The sequence below is a fragment of the Miscanthus floridulus genome, chromosome 5, assembly GCF_019320115.1.
Source record: "Miscanthus floridulus cultivar M001 chromosome 5, ASM1932011v1, whole genome shotgun sequence".
NCBI classification, from domain to species: domain Eukaryota; kingdom Viridiplantae; phylum Streptophyta; class Magnoliopsida; order Poales; family Poaceae; genus Miscanthus; species Miscanthus floridulus.
Genome location: NC_089584.1, coordinates 44,134,255 through 44,152,704, shown reverse-complemented (window position 1 = coordinate 44,152,704; position 18,450 = coordinate 44,134,255). Strand labels below are relative to the sequence as shown.

At 42.8% G+C, this 18,450-nt stretch overlaps 2 protein-coding genes across 2 annotated transcripts; one reads left to right on the top strand and one right to left on the bottom strand.

The window, feature by feature from the left end:
• Positions 1–556: 556 nt before the first annotated feature.
• Positions 557–5,273, bottom strand: LOC136454576 (metal transporter Nramp1-like). The gene is made up of 10 exons (XM_066454956.1): positions 5,263–5,273; positions 2,639–2,702; positions 2,417–2,542; positions 2,233–2,310; positions 1,916–1,994; positions 1,799–1,839; positions 1,594–1,672; positions 1,404–1,508; positions 967–1,076; positions 557–646 (listed from the first exon to the last, which is right to left on the bottom strand). Exons 1-10 carry the CDS (start codon positions 5,271–5,273, stop codon positions 608–610), a joined length of 732 nt encoding a protein of 243 aa, XP_066311053.1. The 3' UTR covers positions 557–607.
• A 5,941-nt stretch (positions 5,274–11,214) lies between these two features.
• LOC136452085 (uncharacterized) lies at positions 11,215–16,282 on the top strand. The gene is made up of 6 exons (XM_066452726.1): positions 11,215–11,681; positions 11,773–11,972; positions 14,518–14,767; positions 14,849–14,934; positions 15,009–15,100; positions 15,254–16,282. Exons 1-6 carry the CDS (start codon positions 11,436–11,438, stop codon positions 15,490–15,492), a joined length of 1,113 nt encoding a protein of 370 aa, XP_066308823.1. The 5' UTR covers positions 11,215–11,435; the 3' UTR covers positions 15,493–16,282.
• Positions 16,283–18,450: the final 2,168 nt, after the last annotated feature.

The window sequence follows — 18,450 nt, the reverse complement described above, 5'->3', positions numbered from 1 at the left end:
CGGCATACTTGACCAATGAACCAATTAAGCAAAGCCATCATTCAATTAATAAGTCAATTTAGATTTTCCTATTCTAGATTCCCACAATGTGTGAACTAGTTTGATAGATCAGATAGCATCACACTAGTTTTGGTAGTACAATTCAGTTCATGTGATGAGTGGCCAAAACGAGCACTTTGGTTAACAAGTAAATAGCACTGATGCCTAGAGAGCACTATCAGAACCAACGGCATTCTTCTCGCCAAGGCAAAAAAGAATTTAACTGCATGGAACTCAACACAAATAAACCAAGATGCAACCAGATTACCAGAACATGCATGTCAAAGTCAGAGCTCCCCCTGAACTGCAAGTCTGCAACCTGCCCAGTTCAGAGTTCAACCCTGGATGTACAAAATGCCATCAGTCCAGCTCCAGCATTATGGGGCTGTTTGGATGCCGCCCTCGCCTGGACGTGCCTGCCAGGCAACTGATCTCAGCCCTAGGCGATCAAAATCGGACGCCTAGGAACGCTGCCTGGCGCCGGAGCTACCTGGGAGGTAGCATCCAAACAGCCCGTATCTGCATAGGATCATTTTCTTCTCTGACTCCACTAGTCCGAGCTAGTGAGCTAATGCCACTGCGAGGAAGAGTGTGCAGCCGGCAGCCCCTGCAGGATCAGATTCCATATAAGACTAAGAATGAACTAGCATCATGCTAATGTGGGATGGTACATGATAGGACTCCTAAATTTCTTGTTTGGTCTGAGGAATTGGATGTGTTGATCCATCACTACTTCTTCCTCATAAGCACTTATAGTATAAACGTGAAGGACCGAGTCATCCCACAGAAATTCTCATGATGGATCATTTCATCTAGGCCAACTCCTCAAACCAAACACAACTTTAGAGAATATAGAGTACACAAGAGCTTGTGAGAATGTCAGTAAAAACATTTTTGATATGAATAGTCTGGCAATAAAATGATTACCCCATATTTTTGCATTCCAAGGAGAAGAAGTGTGCTTGAGCCAGTGATGTGAACCCCCACCCACAAAGGTATGTGGAACAAGAGGTTGAAAGCAAAAGCTGTTCCAATAACTGAAAAATGGTAACATTTGTAAGAAGCAAACGGTCAAATGAATGTGAAAACCAATTGAGTTCTATATATTGGCAAAAACAATTGTTGATTAATTTTCATTCCTTAGTTTTACAGGAATAAATAGTGGACCAAATGAATTGAAAATTAGCAAGAAGAACAAATCAGTCAGTTTAGCTTTGGCATTAAGAATTAGTCTACAACAACACTGAATCCTCTTTTATTGTATCCATATATGTTCATTAATATAATACACGATCAGCCGAAAATCAAACATAACAGTTTAAAAATATTTTTTTTATGCAAGATTATCAAGAAATGATCTTAACCTTCTGGGATATCTGCAGCAATCACAGCTAACTCTGCTAGCAGCCATAGGCAGATTCTCACCCATGCTGGATATTCCGTCTTACATAGCTCGGCAAGATGCCGCCCTAAGTCAGTGAACAGCCATCAATTCCAATTGACGTGAGAGAGTGTACTCCTAAGCATAATATATACTAGTTCTCTATAAAATACCTGTCACTACTCCAAGATTAGCAGATAGTGACTGAATAATTAACGCGAAGATGAGGCCAATCAAGGTCACCCAGAGGAGCTATAAATGAGCAAATTAAAAAAATGACAAAAAGGAGCAAAGTAGTTAGTTTTGGTTTGCATTATGCAAGAAATGTTGCTTGCAAGGGTGAATATGGCGTGATTTAACAAAGATCTGAAAGTGTACCTCATATCTGTGATCTGCACCAGCTTTCAAATCTGTTCCCACTGTTCAAATTTAACAAGCATCAATACTGTGCGATATAGAGAACAGAGATAGAGGAAGAAATGGTGCACAGCGTACAGTTTTCGGGATCAAGGTAGGCCAAACAGACCATAAATCCTAGGCCAACGTGGTACAAGAACCTTTTCCATGCTGTGCCCTGTGTTACACAGCACCATGGAATTAGCAAGTATATCTATCCCCCAGTAATCAAAAGCATGAGGCACACAAAAGGACAAAGGGTAGTACATTTTTTTATCTAACCCATAGGAGAGCTATGTATCATTTCACTAGAAGAACAAAAGAAGAACAGAACACACACACAAAAATGAAATGTTTAAGATTATCAACGCCTCTGTTGTCATACGAAGATCATGTAACCAGTGCAGAAAGAATACAAATTGAGATTTTGTTCTTTTTAGTTTTGCAATGCAAGGAAGTCGAGTCGAGTCACACCAAAGAGGCAAGAACTTTGACTGAAACAGGAACAGTGAAACAGGAACAGATATTTGTATAACAAACATGATAAAAAAAACATTATGTGGTACTATTCATCTCTCCTTGAAATGCAAGTTACTATACCTGATTAAATTTAGTGAGTTGATCCACGGCGTCATTACCAACCAATGCTTCTCCAACAAATAAAACCAGGTCCGGGCTATCGAGATTGATTAGCTTGGAGAGCACTCTCATGAGTGGCTCATTGTCCTGACAGATTCAATTAGACAGAGACTTCACGTAAACTTCAAAATATAAAGACTATATCCTCCTGTATAGAGACAAAAAGAAGTTACCCTCTAGTACAGAGACCAAATCCCAGCATGATGAATAAGAATCCTGAAAGGAGAGCAACACTTCCAAGTTGATCCTGCAGAGCAAGGAATATGGTCTTAAAAAATTACAAAACACAAATATGAAAATTGCAATGTTCGATACTTGCAATTTACATTATTGGTGACTGCAATTTCACAAGCCAAACTGTCAGACAACAAATACAGAGGACTAGCTCTACTGAGGTAATAACATTCAAATATCGTAGCCGCTTAAATGAGTTACTAAAACTGTGCAAGCTGATTCATCATAATAATGAAATGTCTTGAAAGCTCAATGCAAGGACAAGTTATGGATGAACTTATATTTGTGATGGGAGGAAATATTAAAATCCACCACAATAGCAAAGCCAGCTTCAATAAACAAGTGTATTCAGGTTTTCATTCTTACTGCAAAGATAATCAACATGCTGAAATGCCAGAACCCTGACCCAGAGCTCACTTAGCCAGCTTGGTGGCACATAAATCAGATCCAAATTTTGACAAATCACATAATTTCAACGGATACAGGGATGATAGCTTTTGGCAATAATAAAATCACATAATAAAGACACAATTTTTATTCTACGCAAGCACAAGCACAAATACAACATTACAAGAGATAATTTTTTTTTTCTATGGAAGGACAATTTACAAAAAAATTTCCCATAACCAATACAAATCACAGATTACAAGAGAAAAGAATTTTCTATGGAAGGACAATTTACAAAATCTTTTCTCAATACTAGCACAATCACATATTACAAAAGACAATTATTTTCTATAGAAGGACAATTTACAAAAGTTTTTCCCAAAACCAGCACAATCACAGATTACAAGAGATAGGAGGCCGGAGAAGCGGGCAGGTTGAAGGATCAGTTGAGAGAATAATTAGACGCTAAGAACAAGAACTGGAAGTAAACATGGTGCGACACTATAAGCCAGAGAAGCGGCTGGAAGGAATGACAAGGTCGAAACAACAACGAAATAATGTAGCAGATTACAAAAATTAACATAATTGTTAACAGGACCATAGGAAGAGATAGTTAACAGTCAATGTGACTCAAAATGGCCAAAACAATATTACCTAAAGCCACTGGAATTTGGATACATAACTAGACAGAAAAAAATTCAAATCCACTCAAGATCAGCAAAAGATAAAAAAAAGCTCCTCAAGAGGAGAGCCTCTAATAATCCGGATAAGACACATGACTAAAAAGCCATAAATAGGTGCCTTTTTTTCTAATGCAGCACAAGTAAGTGTAGTTGTCGATCTAGCAATGCTCAGGACTATAAGAAACCATATTGTCACATGCCATCTAGCGATGCTCGAAAAAGAAAGTATATAATACTACGACTACAAAATACTGATACCTGTTTAGAAAAGAACAAGTGAAGCTCTGCATTCGTTCCGTTTAAAAAAGAACAGAGAGCCGGTCGGGTCTACGACAAATGGATGCAAACGGTCACAACATCTAACCCAACTGCCATTCTTGTACGTATTCATTTTGGAGCAAAGATGATGAGTGAGTGCTTTGCAGTTTTGCATTGGAAACAAATTCAGAATGTACAGAGTACATTTAAAGATGAAGGTTTATTAATTTGGTGAATTTGGGTTGAGCTGTACAATGTAGGATAGTGTGTTTCAGAAAGAATGCATACATAGGTTACAGAACCGGATAGAAGTTCAGTATGATAGTGCAAACAAAGAGCATCGGGTACTTAGGTTCTTATTGACGCTAAACTGTCCTTATGAGGTCCATCTCGTGTTTCTTGTGAAATTCTATGTTCTATTACAAAGTGGGTGCGTGCTATTTTCCAAAAATTTTCTAATCAAAATATCCAGCACAAAATAATGAATATGGGATATTCAGTTTAGTGTCCATGAATTTTGACATGACTAGAAAAATTTGAGAACTCTAGCAGGCATGTAGATCTAATATATAACCCTGTCCTTAAAACCGACAGATAAGTGAAGGTTCCAAAAATGCCCAAAATGCATAAATTAAGAACTTATTAATGATAGCCACAAGCAACGTTTGTTAGAAAATAGCACAACTGGCTCAACCCAACTGAAATGCATGGAAACACATGCAAACTGACAAGGACAGGGGAAATTCTAATTGAAGCTTCCAAGGCCATGGCATGAAAGCCATATCCTGAATTCTCACAGGAAATAGTAATTTTAAGAATCTCAAACATATGATTTCCCTAGAACGGTGGAGGATCACAAATCCATGACAATTCACCCATGAGAACCATATCCACAATCACATTGTGTTAAAAAAGCAGATTAACACCACGAAGTGCCAACTTCCCATAGAACTAATTATAGGCCTATTCCTATTTATAGGAAAACTGCACATGCTGGAGCAGCATGTGAACAACCATTCAACTGCAATAGGTAATTCAAACCAAATGGAAAAGAGAGAAACGAACTACAAGATCCTTCCCTCCGTCCTCCCTACCTGTCTGCTTGCTTTGCTTCCCCTAGGCTGCAAAATCCCCAAGCATCTCAGCATCCCCATATCAACGGCAGCAGACTCGTCAACACTACCCAAACACAGCCCACCAGACTGAACAGAAGCACATCGGCAGTTCGTATAATTCTCCACTCACCATTTCGCCATTCCGATGAATCCCCCACCACAAAAGGCAAATCCCCCATGCAACCTAGAGAGACAACACCGGATCTACTAAACTAAGCCATGCAATCCCAGATACCACGGCCCCAAAGTTTCACTGAGCTAAGCCAACTCCATCCTCCATGGAATCGAACCACAGATACATCCGGTCATCCAGACACCATGAAATCCAATCGACCAACTACAGTAGAAACACCTGAGATAAATCCAAAACAAGACAGGGATTCGCGAGTCAGGGTACCTGACGACCTCTACCAATGGCGGCCGCGACTGAGCCTCCAAAATCGGCGAGGAGAGGCTCCGGCACGCCTAAACGGAGAGGAGCACGGAGATGGACAGAGGAATCGCCCCCTCCGCCGCGAAGAGCTCCACCAAAAACACCGAGTCCCTTCCTGTCTGTGTACGGTGTCCTGTGACTCCTGTCTGGGCGGTGGGCGATAGCGGGTGTGTTCTCCAATCCTGAACCCGATAATGAGGACAGACCCGACAAGGCGAAAACAGCCACAGCTGGACCCGATACGAAGGACCGCACGTCGACTGAAGGATGAGCCTGATTTCAGTCGACAGATGGATAGGAAAAGTGTTAAATAATATATACACAAAAAATGGAGCAAATGATTTTTAAGAGCATCTCCAAACAGTTTGGTAAATTCACTTTCAATCTTGTTTTTCTGGCACGATGGAAAAAGTCCCCACTTCAACAATTCATTATCTTAGATCGCAATGGAAGGCATTCACCATAAAATACACCGACGACCAATGCTTCCTATCGGTGTTGGCACCCCTTGGTGCCTTTTGTTTTTCTCAAAGATCCTCGCCACTCCGGACTGCTGTCACTGTTTAGAGGTTAACTGGAATTAGCCGCCGTCGCCTGGGAGGTTTCCCAAAACTGATGTTTGACCGCTATTTTTAGATTGAGAATACTGGGAGTTGGAGCAGACAATGAAGATTGAAGACTTTGTTTTTAAGGTTTTGTGTGTGAGCTAGGCTACTGCAAAATGGCTAGCCATAGTGGCGAGTTGTTTCCTCAATGGTCGTGACTCCGCATGTATGGGACAGACGGCAATATATATGTTCTTAGGAACCAACAAAAAGTTAATTTTGATATAGAATAAACTTGATCAAAAATTTGGTAGAGTGTATTTTATTGTACCCAACTGTTTGGAAAGGTTTTAAAACTAGATTTTTAAGACTCGTTTTTTTTATATTGTCAGAGATGCTCTAAGTTGGTACTTCCTCCATCTCTAAAATATACGAGTTTATTCTAAATCAAAATTTTTAAACTTTGATCAAGTTTATAAAAAAATATATGTATCAATGTCTATAACACTAAAACGGTGTACTATAAAAATGCATTTTAGGATTAATCTAACACTACTTAACATAAATATTGATACCTCGTTTATTAACTTGATCAAATATAGTTTGAAAAAATAAAATAGTTTGACTTAGAACAAAATAAACTAATTTTCTCTTTTTTTTAATGGGAGGGCAGTAAATACCAAATGACAGTGCCATGGAACACCAGCCCGCGGATTGGAGCTCGGATGCCGCATTGCATTCTCAGGAACATACCAAAGCTCATTACATTATTTCAAAATGATTCTATATTCTAAAAACTAAATATTCTAAAATTAGCAAACTTACCATCTGATGAGCACATCTCAACCATGCATGCTCCCTCAAGTATCAAATATCCACCGTTCGACATAAAAGATACAAATCAAGAGCCACTTACAAGAAGTTGCGCTAAGAAACTACACGAGTAGGTGAAGTTTTATTCCTAACTGATTGTGATTTCAACACTTCTAAGGATGTTATGCTGCCTAAATAATGTTCTACATTGATGTTACTTAGGTTTACATTTGAAGAAGTGGAAGATATGTGACATCCAGCCCAGTTTGGAATTTGGCCCATAGTGGCCCATGCCCATGTTAATGAGATATTGTGGAGAGTTTAGTCCCACCTTGGTTGTTAAAGGTGGGATAGACCAACATATAAGGCTTCTAGAGTCCATCGCACCATCCCCGGGTTAATCCTTTTACGCGAAGCGAGGATGAAAGCGTAAGTGGGATGGTGGTAGGTGTGGTTTACTCAGCGTGCAGAGTGGATCTGAGCCGTTTGGACTCTGGAGGTGTGACAAATTGGTATCAAAGCCGACCTTCGCGGCCACGGGCGCGTGCGGGCCAGGGGCGCGGACATGGGGTTCATTGCGCGTGTAGGCCCTGTGGGGTGCACGGCATGGCACATGTGCCGGCACTGGGCACACGGTTGTGTGTGCTAAGAGGGAACATTCCTGGTCATCGTTTGCCCGGTTGTGGGTGTGTTGGGCCGACGAGGACGTCGGTTCCTTTGAGGGGGGGTGTATGTGACATCCAGCCCAGTTTGGAATTTGGCCCATAGTGGCCCATGTGCAGGTTAATGAGATATTGTGGAGAGTTTAGTCCCACCTTGGTTGTTAAAGGTGGGATAGACCAACATATAAGGCTTCTAGAGTCCATCCCACCATCCCTGGGTTAATCCTTTTACGCGAAGCGAGGACGAAAGCGTAAGTGGGATGGTGGTAGGTGTGGTTTGCTCAGCGTGCAGAGTGGATCTGAGCCATTTGGACTCTGGGAGTGTGACAAGATACATGGCCTAATCATCAAGACACAGTGCTACAACCGGACTAGTCTAATGGGGAAGGACGACCCAACCAGTTCGATAGAAAGCTTATCACTCTGAGTACTTTACCCCTTGATTGCCTAAAGCTTTCGTGGTCTACGAGTACTTGATAAAAAAAAAAACTTATCAAGTCTAGTTTCCAATACCACTCACTCCGAGTACTTTGGATTTTCCATTAATGAGATCTGAGTAGTTGAGACTACTAAGTCCTCTCGAAGCTGACAGTACCGTCATAAAGAAACTGCTATAACTCTTTATTCCTGAAGGTTATGGAGGTCAACAAGTACGACCGAAAGCTTATCAAAGTCTTTCCAATGCCACCAGGTCCGAGTATTTTGGATTTCCCAATGACCTGATCAGTGAAGATTGGTCAGAAGGTCAGGAGTCTTCTCAAAGATTTATCTATGTTTAACTTCCAGTACAAAACTATACCATTATACAACTTTTCATGGTGCATGCTCCACATGGCTGGAAAGCTTATCAAGTCAACTTTCACAACCAACAAAAGGCTCATCATTTTGATTTCCCATTGAAGAGTTATGACTCTATTAGTGCGACTGCTCAGGAGACCAACAACCGATTGAGGATTCTTGGGAACCCATTTCTTGTAAACCTTTTCACATAGTCTATCTTTTCACCTACATTTCGTTTTCGTACCCATCTAGGAGGGTTGTTACTAGTATAAATGCCATTGTGCTTCTTAGCAAATGGAGACTTTTGATGATAAAAATACATAACCTCTTTGTTCAGCTGTGTGCTAACAAATATTGAGAGTGATCTCTACCCCTTTGCTCTTGTGATTTTCCTTTGTGGGATTTACAGAAGCGACGACTTTATCCACTTTCAATTAGTGCTCCTACTCCCTTAGAGGATCTCCTCGATTGATTGTAAGTTGTGTTGGTTGGCTCTCCGATAGTGTGGTTGGACGATTCCTCGATTTAGGTTACCGGTTAAAGACGGTAGTTGGCTTCGAGTTTTATTTGTCAATTAAGTTGCACTAATTATCGCTGTTCTACAGCTATCAAGACTGTAATCCTATGTCGCGGAGATCAGGACAAAGGCTTCATCTCCCTCCATGTACTTCATCGGTCCCAACTTATATATTACTTTAGTTTTGTCCGTGGCAGAGCCTCCACTCGGCCACTCTAGGCGGCCAGGCCGGGCTCGAGGGCTCATCGACGAACTTTAAAAGAGATTTTTCTTTATATCTAAGAAAACACTATAATTTTCTCGGTAAAATTTTTGTATAACGATAATCGCTCGAGCTCCGAAAAGCTTGAACTTATTAACTATGGCACATTGTTTTTTTTCTCATAACAAATCAGCATCAACACAAATCAGCATCAGTCGGCTTATCAGGCGCAGAAACCATTAGCCGAATAGCTCTTTTCATTAGTTTTATCTAAATTTTTATTTCTCTCACTTTAACCAAGTATTTAAACAAATACATTAACTACCAAGATATATTTTATAAGACTCTTTCTCGAGAACATGTTGAAGGTGGTCTTTTCATTAAATACGAGTCTAACGTGTTGAACATAGTTTTTTTTATAAAAACGGCATGGTCAGTGTCCGGATGTCCGCGTTCGGATGCCCGCGCCTGCTGCGCCTCCCCGCCCGGCCGTCTCTTCCATTGGTTTTGTCTAAAATTTTATTTCTCTCACTTTGACCAAGTATTTAAACAAATATATTAACTACCAAGATATATTTTATGAGACTCTTTATGGAGAACATCTTGAAGATGGTCTTTTTATTAAATATGAGTCTAACGTATTGAACATAGTTTGTTTTTTTAAAGGGCGTGGCTAGCCCGCGCCTACTGGCCTGCTGCGCCTCCCCGCCTACTCACCCGCCTGGCCGTCTACTAGCCCGGACGCCTGCTTGCGTCGCCCACCTGATCGTCTACTCGCCCGGGCGCTGCTCGCGTCTACTCGCTCGCTGCCCTGCCTGCTCGCCTGCCTAGCGGGTCGCTCGACCGGTCGATGCTCGTGTCTTCTCGCTTGGCCATCTGCTCATCCAACCGCTTGCTCATCTCCGCTCTCCTGCTTGGCTGGTCTGTTTGCTCAGCCGTCTTCTCGCCCGTCCGCTTGCTCGTCTCTGCTCGCCTGCCTGGCCGGTTTGCTCACTCGGTCACACGGTCACTTTCTGCTCACCCACTACCTTGTCTTCTCGCTTGCCTGGAACAGCTGAAACATATGCAATACTATATCTACTTTTGCAACATCTAGATAAAACAATTGCAACATACATCTGAAATAGCTGAAACACTTGCAAAACGTTTAGAACACTTGAAAAGCCATTGGAAGCATATGCAACATCCAGGTAAAACACTTACAACATATGCGTGAAACATATGCAACATCCAAAATAAACACACTTATAACATGCTTCGAAAAACAGATGAAACATTTGGAACATCCTTGCAACATGTGTGTATAGCCATTCGCAACATATGCATCATCCCGATCTACTTTTATAACATCAATTTAAAACAATTGCAATACATCTCTAAAATATTTAGAATACTTAAAACATATGCTTGCAACATAAATATATGCTTGCAACATGCGTTTTCAGCGTAATGTAACCTTACTGGACAAATGTCAGCTTAGGCTTTCGTGCTCGACGCCAGCGCGGAAGTCGGCGTCGGTGGATGGAGCTTGCCGGTGCCCGAACAGAGGCATTGCGTTGGGCGAGCACCTGCGCGAGGCTGCGAGCAGCGCTGGGCGAGCACCCCCTGCTCGGCGAGCACGAGCAGGCCAGCAGCTGGTGAGCATCGGGCTGGCTTGGCGAGCACGAGCACCACCGGTTACGCCAACAGCTGGCAAGCACCCCTGGCTGTCAAGCACGAGCACCCCTCGGTATGGATAGAGAGATTTTTTTATTTTTAAAGATCACGGACGGAAACAAGCGGACAACGCCGTAACGAGTGGGAAGCTGTGTCAGCCCGTATCCTCATGTGATGGGAACAAGCGGAGAGAAGCATTACTCTCTCCAAAATTAGTTCGTTTTCCAAATTCTTGGTTCTCGATACTGCATAAGTTCATGTTCACTAAAATAGTTGAAGGATTTTCTAAGCATTTCGGTCGGTTTTCATCCTAACGTGACAGCGACACCGATTTACCGAAAGAACATCCATGCTAATTGCTAGCGACTATTGCCGGCAGACGCCACGGCACCTTCCCTATCCAGACCATCCTCCCCCTTTCCCCGTGGGTGAATTTTTATTCGCACGCCCACTCTCCTTCCGCACCGCTAGCAAAGCAAACGCAGCAGCAGCAGCCTTTGCCCTCCCCTGTCTTTCTCTCTCCACCTCCTCTCCCAAGTCCAAAGTGGCCAAGTCCCACTACGCCGCCGCCGCCTCCTACTCCCTCTGCGACTCTCCTCGCCCGCTTCCAGCATTTGCACATCTGGAACCTTGACCCCGAGGCGGCGAGGCTGCGCCGGGCCGCCGACTAGCTCCGGCGGCGCCCGCCAGTCACCATGTCCGTCCCCGGCGTCGTCTCCCCGGCCGCCGACCGCTTCTACTGTCCCCCACCGCGCCGCCACCTCCTTGACAAGCAGCACAAACAGCATCCGCCACTAACTGCCTCGGCGGCCGAGGAGCCGGCGAAGCCGACGCCGGAGCTCCGGCGAGACCCTTTTCCATCGCCGGCTACTGCTACGACCAACCTCGAGAGCTTCATCGCCTCCACCGCCGTCCGCGTGCCCGCGCGGTGCCCTCCCCGAGTGCGTCCGCCGGCGCTTGCTTGCCTCTCGTGTTTTCCGTACGTGCTGACGGCTGACGATGTCCGGTTGGGCTGTTCTTGTGCGCTTGCAGACGCCGGGCACGCGGGGGTGCCGGGCAGGAGCGCCGTACTATGAGCTCGCGGATCTGTGGGAGGCGTTCGGGGAGTGGAGCGCGTACGGCGCCGGCGTGCCGCTGCTGCTCAATGGCACGGACGGCGTCGTGCAGTACTACGTGCCATTCCTCTCCGCTATCCAGCTCTATGGGTCGCGGCAGCTGCCGTCAAGCAAGAGGTGGTATAACAGGCTCACAGCTGTCATTTTTCTCTTGGAATCTGCGGGTACCTACATTTGAATGGGTTCACATTGTGGAAAATGACTTCCTCTATTCTGTCAATACTTGGATATGTTAGGTCAAACGTATTTGAAGGATTATTGCCATTCTTTTGTATTTTTTTCCAGAAACACTGAACTCTACTTTATCTTCAAACCAAAGAAACTAAGAAACTGAACCGCTGCTACTGCTAAAGATTAAAGAAGATCTCGCAATGTTCCATGAGCGTGTCTGATCTTGCTAGTCCTATGGAACTAATGGATGCATGTTATCATGCACATTGAAATGATTAGGCCAGTCGACGTGCTCTTCTTGAACCAGGATCTGTTTTTTTTTGTTCTATAGATATTTCAATTAATTGATGAGCATCTTGCTTAAATATCTCAGTAATCATTGCCTTGTATCTTACCCTGTGCCTGATGTTAACTTTAATCATGCAGTATTACTAGCTTGGATGTTCTCTGCAGTACATTTTGGAAACAAGTCTGAATATTTTCCATGTGGCTGTAGTTAGTCTTGCTTGTGCATCTGAGGAACTGAACAAAGTACACTTCTTATTCTATAAGCCCTCGTACAGTCGTATTTCTATTGTGGCATGAGCTTCCTGTCTTATGGCATGCATTGGTCTGTGTGACCCAAGTCTCAAGTTAGTCAAGCCAACATTTGGTACCTTTGACTAATTTTGGCTACCATTTGGTTGAGTGCCAAAAGATGTAATGGTAGCTCTCCTCTATGGCTACCTTAGTTGTCAAAGTTCGCCAATATTAAGGCCACTACGATTGGCGACCTTTTTATTAAAAAAAAAACCTAGATCAACATAGGAGGAAGTGGGTGGCTATAAATTAAGAAATTGGCACCTAAATTTGTGTCAGTGAGGACTTGAAGTTGGGTGGTCTGGGCTTTACATCCATACCCTCAACCAATTGAGCTAGGCTTAGTTCCAATTGTGACCTCAATTTTGGCATTCCAAATTTGGATTGTCTACTTAATGATAAATTTTAGTGCAAATCAAACAGCCCCATGATCTTGCTTGTTGTATTAAAGCATGGTTAACATTGAACACTCCGTTCCTGCAAATTCTGCATGCTACCGTTCATTTGAGGCTGTAATTGCTGCATGGACCATCAAATCATCATTAAACATTATAATGACCATTACATGTTATTTACAGCAGCATGCCAGCATGTGATACTAACATTAAAAGGGCGTACCCAGTGCAGAGAAGCATGCAAAATATTTTTAGGGTAACTTTAGCTATACTTATTAGGCATCTGAATGTATCTTTTTGTTGAACAAAATGTACCTTTTTTTCAGAACGACACCATTTCTTGCTATATATCAAGACCTAGAAATAATTCAAGCAGGGGATCTTATCCAAAGTTGTCCGCTTAGCTTTAACCAACAGGTTGTGATTGAACTGATCAGATGAACGATTCATCGGCTGAGCTGTTCTGATTGTGGTTCACTAATGGTGACAGTATTCTTGAAAACCAGAGCATATCAGCATGACTATACTTGCTTGAAAAGAACATGAATCATAGTACCATTCTCCTGGCATCTCACTAACTGACTAGAGATCTGTTTCCAGCAAGTTATCTAATACCATGGTCGAGGCAGTCGCTGACCAGCTCTTGAGAGCTATAATTCCAGCTATCAACAAATCTGGTAAACCCCCAAACCAGCGCAAGGAACTGGCCATGAAAGCTGCTCCTATACCTCAAAGAATTGTGCCCCCACCCTGCAACAGCATCACCTTTCCATAAAAAGCATTTAAGTTAATCCAGACTATTCTGGAACATGGTGAGCAATATAAATTTGCCTATGATGAATTCATTTCTTATGCTTCTTTCTTTCAAATTTCTCAAAAAAAAATATACGACAAGAATTTCACTTGCATTGTTGATTCAAAAATAGGCTGTCAGAAGTGTTAGAACACAGAAAGATTGATTGTGTTACTGCACTGCTTGCTATTTTAAGTCGCTGAATCATCAGGTTTCAGCTTGGCTGATAAATCTTTTGTTGGCTTCTCTCAAAGCTGAAAGTTTGTCTTGAAGGAGTTGGACTTCCCTGAAATGTTTCAAACCTTATAAACCAGTTTCCCTACAACACACTGATTCATTTTTCAGGAATAGAAGCCTCTGATTTATAATTATTTGGGTTTATTATGAGAGCATTTTTTAGATAATAGAGGTAATCTCTGGCTTCAGCAACAACTAGAGATGAAGAGCTACTTAAAAATGTGGGCGGTGGAGTCATGCATCCACAATTCTAAACATAAACTGGTTTGTTCAGATAAAAAGAAACTAGTTACTGGTGAAACAATAAATCAGAATGCTTGACTGCGTTTCAGCTTTCTATGAATTAGTTTAGCGGAGACATCTTAGAAATAATGTGTCATTTCTTCAATAATACATGAATACATCAGTTGTTACTATTATTGTGTACTCTTCTGGTCAACTTTGCCTTAGACAATTATGATCTTCTGAAACTGTTTTTTGTTTTCAGCTGCAGATGCCTTAATGAAGACAGTGATGGTGACAATGCTGTGGAAACAAGCAGTGATGTAAGCAATGAAAGTGACAATGATAATGAAAGGTCTACTGGAAGAACAACCCAGTGTTTAGCAGAAAACATTTGCACCGATCAAGAAAGTTTGTCCAGTAATGACTGTGAGTCCAGCAACCAGGAACCGTCCCCTGTTTTCCAATATGTGGAGCATGATGCACCATATGGAAGACAACCTTTAGCAGATATGGTATGTCTTTTGCGGTTCTTGTGCAACCAAATGTAGTATTTGTAACCTAGCTGACAGTTGCTCTTTTGTTAATGCCTACAGATTTCAGTATTTGCATGTAAGTTTCCTGATCTAAATACGTACAAGAGCTGTGATCTTCTGCCGTCCAGTTGGATTTCTGTAGCCTGGTACTTCCTTTAACTCCTTTAGCTATTGGTTCATTAGTTACATAGCTGTCTTACCCAATGAAAGTTGATTGCAGGTATCCCATATACCGGATACCAACAGGACCCACTCTACAAGATCTAGATGCTTGCTTTTTAACATTCCATTCATTGTCAACAGCACCTGACGGTGAGCGCTCGTGTTTCTTCTTTGTGGAAAACAATGCAAATTAGCATACCCTGCCCTGTGCAGAATATATGTCTGGTTGCATATTAAAAGCAGCAGTAAACCTGAAGAATTTCACTTCTGAGACATTTGCTAATTAGATGCAATGTTGGGCAGGTACGTTAAGCGGGTGTCCTGAGACAAATAACTTCCATAACACTAAAATTGCTGCTGTTCCTGGGAAGATCACACTGCCTCTGATCGGCCTAGCATCTTACAAATTTAATGGTTCCCTGTGGACGTCAAATCGGCACCATGAGCAGCAGTTGACTACATCGCTTCTGAAAGCTGCTGATGACTGGCTTTGCCAGCGTCAAGTAGATCACCCAGATTACCGCTTCTTCCTAACACACTAAGGCCCTGATCGGCTGGCTGGAAAAACGGCTGATGCTGATGCTGATGCTGATTTGTTGTGAGAGAAAAATACTGTTATTTCGCTGAAACGGTACAGCTGATAAGTTCAAGCGAACAGGGCCTAAATTGGATCTCGATCCAAACTCACTACCTACTGAATACCACAGCTCGATGCCCACTAGTTATTCAATGAACTTGCATTATCGCTATATATAGTACACAAGCACAAGTATCAATATGCTTTGTAGTATCAATTTTGGGGCTTAGTTTATGTTAGTCCCATATTGGTATCTAGTCAGGATTAGTTGGTGATTGTTTTGGGGTTGTGCTGTAGGAACCAATTAGACATAGATCACCTAAATTATGTTCAGTGGACAAATACGGGTGGGTGGTGTGCAACCGAGCTAAGTAGGAGGTTGATTGGTGATATACATTTTGCATACTTCAAAGGTGGTTCTAGGATATATTGATGATGGCGATAAAATATTTTTCTACTTCCCTCATTGTGTTTGATATATTGTAACCTATGCAGTGATGCTGCTGGATTCTTATTACATATGTATAACCCTGAGAAATATCTTGTGTTAATGCAAGTTATGGTGTGTGAGATCATGTGATGAAAATTTGGTTTGAAATAAAATTGGTATTGCAACATGATTGGAATTTTCGGTATAGGTAATGCGTATGTGTTGCTTATATATGCTTATGATAGCATGGTTATTGGATAAACTTGTGGTGTCGTCAAATTATTGGTTATTGGATAAACTTGTGGTATTGTCAAATTATCTTGAGTTTTAGACCTCCGATTGATGTGATAATTTGGTTGTTTTTTTTTAATTGGGATTCAGTGTTCTGTCAAGAACATAAAATGAGGTGCAATGTTTTGAGAGCTCATATTTTGCATGCACATAGATGATTTCATTCTCCACTCATTTTGGTTGCAATTTTTCAAGTACTTGTTTAGGCACTATGTTTGGTAACATGACAACGCCTAAAGGGTGTCACCAATTGATACGTTTGGTAAGACTGCAGCTAGTATTTTCGTTTTCTCTGCCTATTGCTTGATAACCGTTGTCTATTTTAATGCATAAATGAGACCACCATTAAGTTAGTGCTATATCTTGTGCTTCCTCTTGTCAAAAATACTGGCCACATTTGACTGTGCATGACCTTTCATGCATATAGTTGACCATTAATTCTTCTTGAATATATTTTCGATATCCTTAAAATTTATAAGATTTCGCAAGTAATTTTCAATATGATTTTACACATAATATAGATGTTTAAAATTAAATACTGGAGGGAGTATGATTTTTTTTATCTGCTCGCAAGTAATATTTTCAGAAGATGGATCATATATATTCATAAGCGGAACTTGAGTGAATACAAACATAGATGCACTTGCAGATTTCAGTGGCAGTCATTAGAAGCAGGTGCAAGTGCAAGCACACCACTTATTTCAAGACTCCATATGGCCATATGGGGCATTACTAAACAAGGATTTCCACAGGGCGAGAGAAGAGGTACCAGGCTGCAACGTCTGAGACTCCGAAGCTGAACACAAGCACCCACAAAAAGAGAGGAGCCACACAAAACAAGGCCACGCCGCAATATAGCACCACTGCTCCGGCTGGCTCGGCAACGGTTTTCTTTTAGTTTTAGGGACGGACGCTTGGAGCCTTTCCAACGCCGGCGATGTTGCGCTGGTGGCTCACGTTACGCGGCGCCGTTGAATGGCCGCTGAACGTGGCGCGGGCCTCCGACGACGCGGCGGAGACGCCAGGGTCGCCACTGAGCCATGCGGGGCGACGGTTGGTTCCTGTGGGCAGTAGCAGGGCTGGGACCGTCGTTTGTGGGTGAGGTGTACATGACTTCAACGGCCGGGGCACTGCAGGGACACGCCGGCGGTGCGTGTCGTGCTAATGTTTGTGCGGCGAAGAGGTGTGCGGCCAGGAGGACGGGGAGGAGGAGTGCTCCGGTGAGGAACAATCCTGCCATTGCTTGTCCGACGCCTGTCGTGATATGTGTGTTCAGTGCTAAGGCTTGTTTGAGGTGATGGCTTAGAACGTGCACACCAAAGGCCCGTTATATAGGCAAAGCAGCTTTGAGCCAGCGAGTGTTACAATGCAAGGTTTTGAATCTTGCACCTGTGAGGTAGGGCTAGCATATCACGAGTGTAGTTGAACAAGGAAATTGGGATCACTAACATGATGCCAGTCAGCACAACATTTGAAGCTCGATGTAGTAAATTCTAGGAGTAAAATGAACAGACCGACATCGAACTTGGCAGAGTGTGTAGCCTCTAGATTCCCAAAATACACATCTAGCTATAGAAACTTGGACCACGCTACGTCACCGGTCCAAACAGTGCAGGTCTTGACCGGACTCGGTTGCCGATGTGGCGGTCCATGCTAGCGGCCAAATTGTTATTAGGATGCCCTCAAAGAGTTCGATGAATTGCCCGAATAAACCGCATGCGCTTGTGCCTACGTCATCAGCCCACAGACGAAGTTCTCTCCCACGGCTCCACCGTAGAATGCCATGGTATCCTCCTTCAACACACGCTCCAACGCAACTGTGAGTGTCGGGTTACGGGCTTGCGGCATGTCTCTTTGCTTGCCAGCACCCTTCCCTCCAGCGCAAATACGGCGTGGCAGCGGCGACATAGGACGAATAGCGCCCAAGTGGGACTGTGGGGTTCTGGTGGGTGCTGGGAGTGGGAGTGGGAGCGTGGTGGCTGCGGTGGAGCAAGGAGAGAGAGAAAGACGACAACATCGATTGTGTTGTGCCTATGCTTGGGGAGATTAGAGTCTGGCGTCAGCAAGGTAATCACAATAACCCTAGATTGTGCGCTTACCTTTCTAGTTTAATTTGTTAGACTAGTTAATAAGATTGGAACCTATGTTGCATAACTTTTTTTTTTGCGGCAGAGATAGCAACATTTCACAAAATTGTAGTGT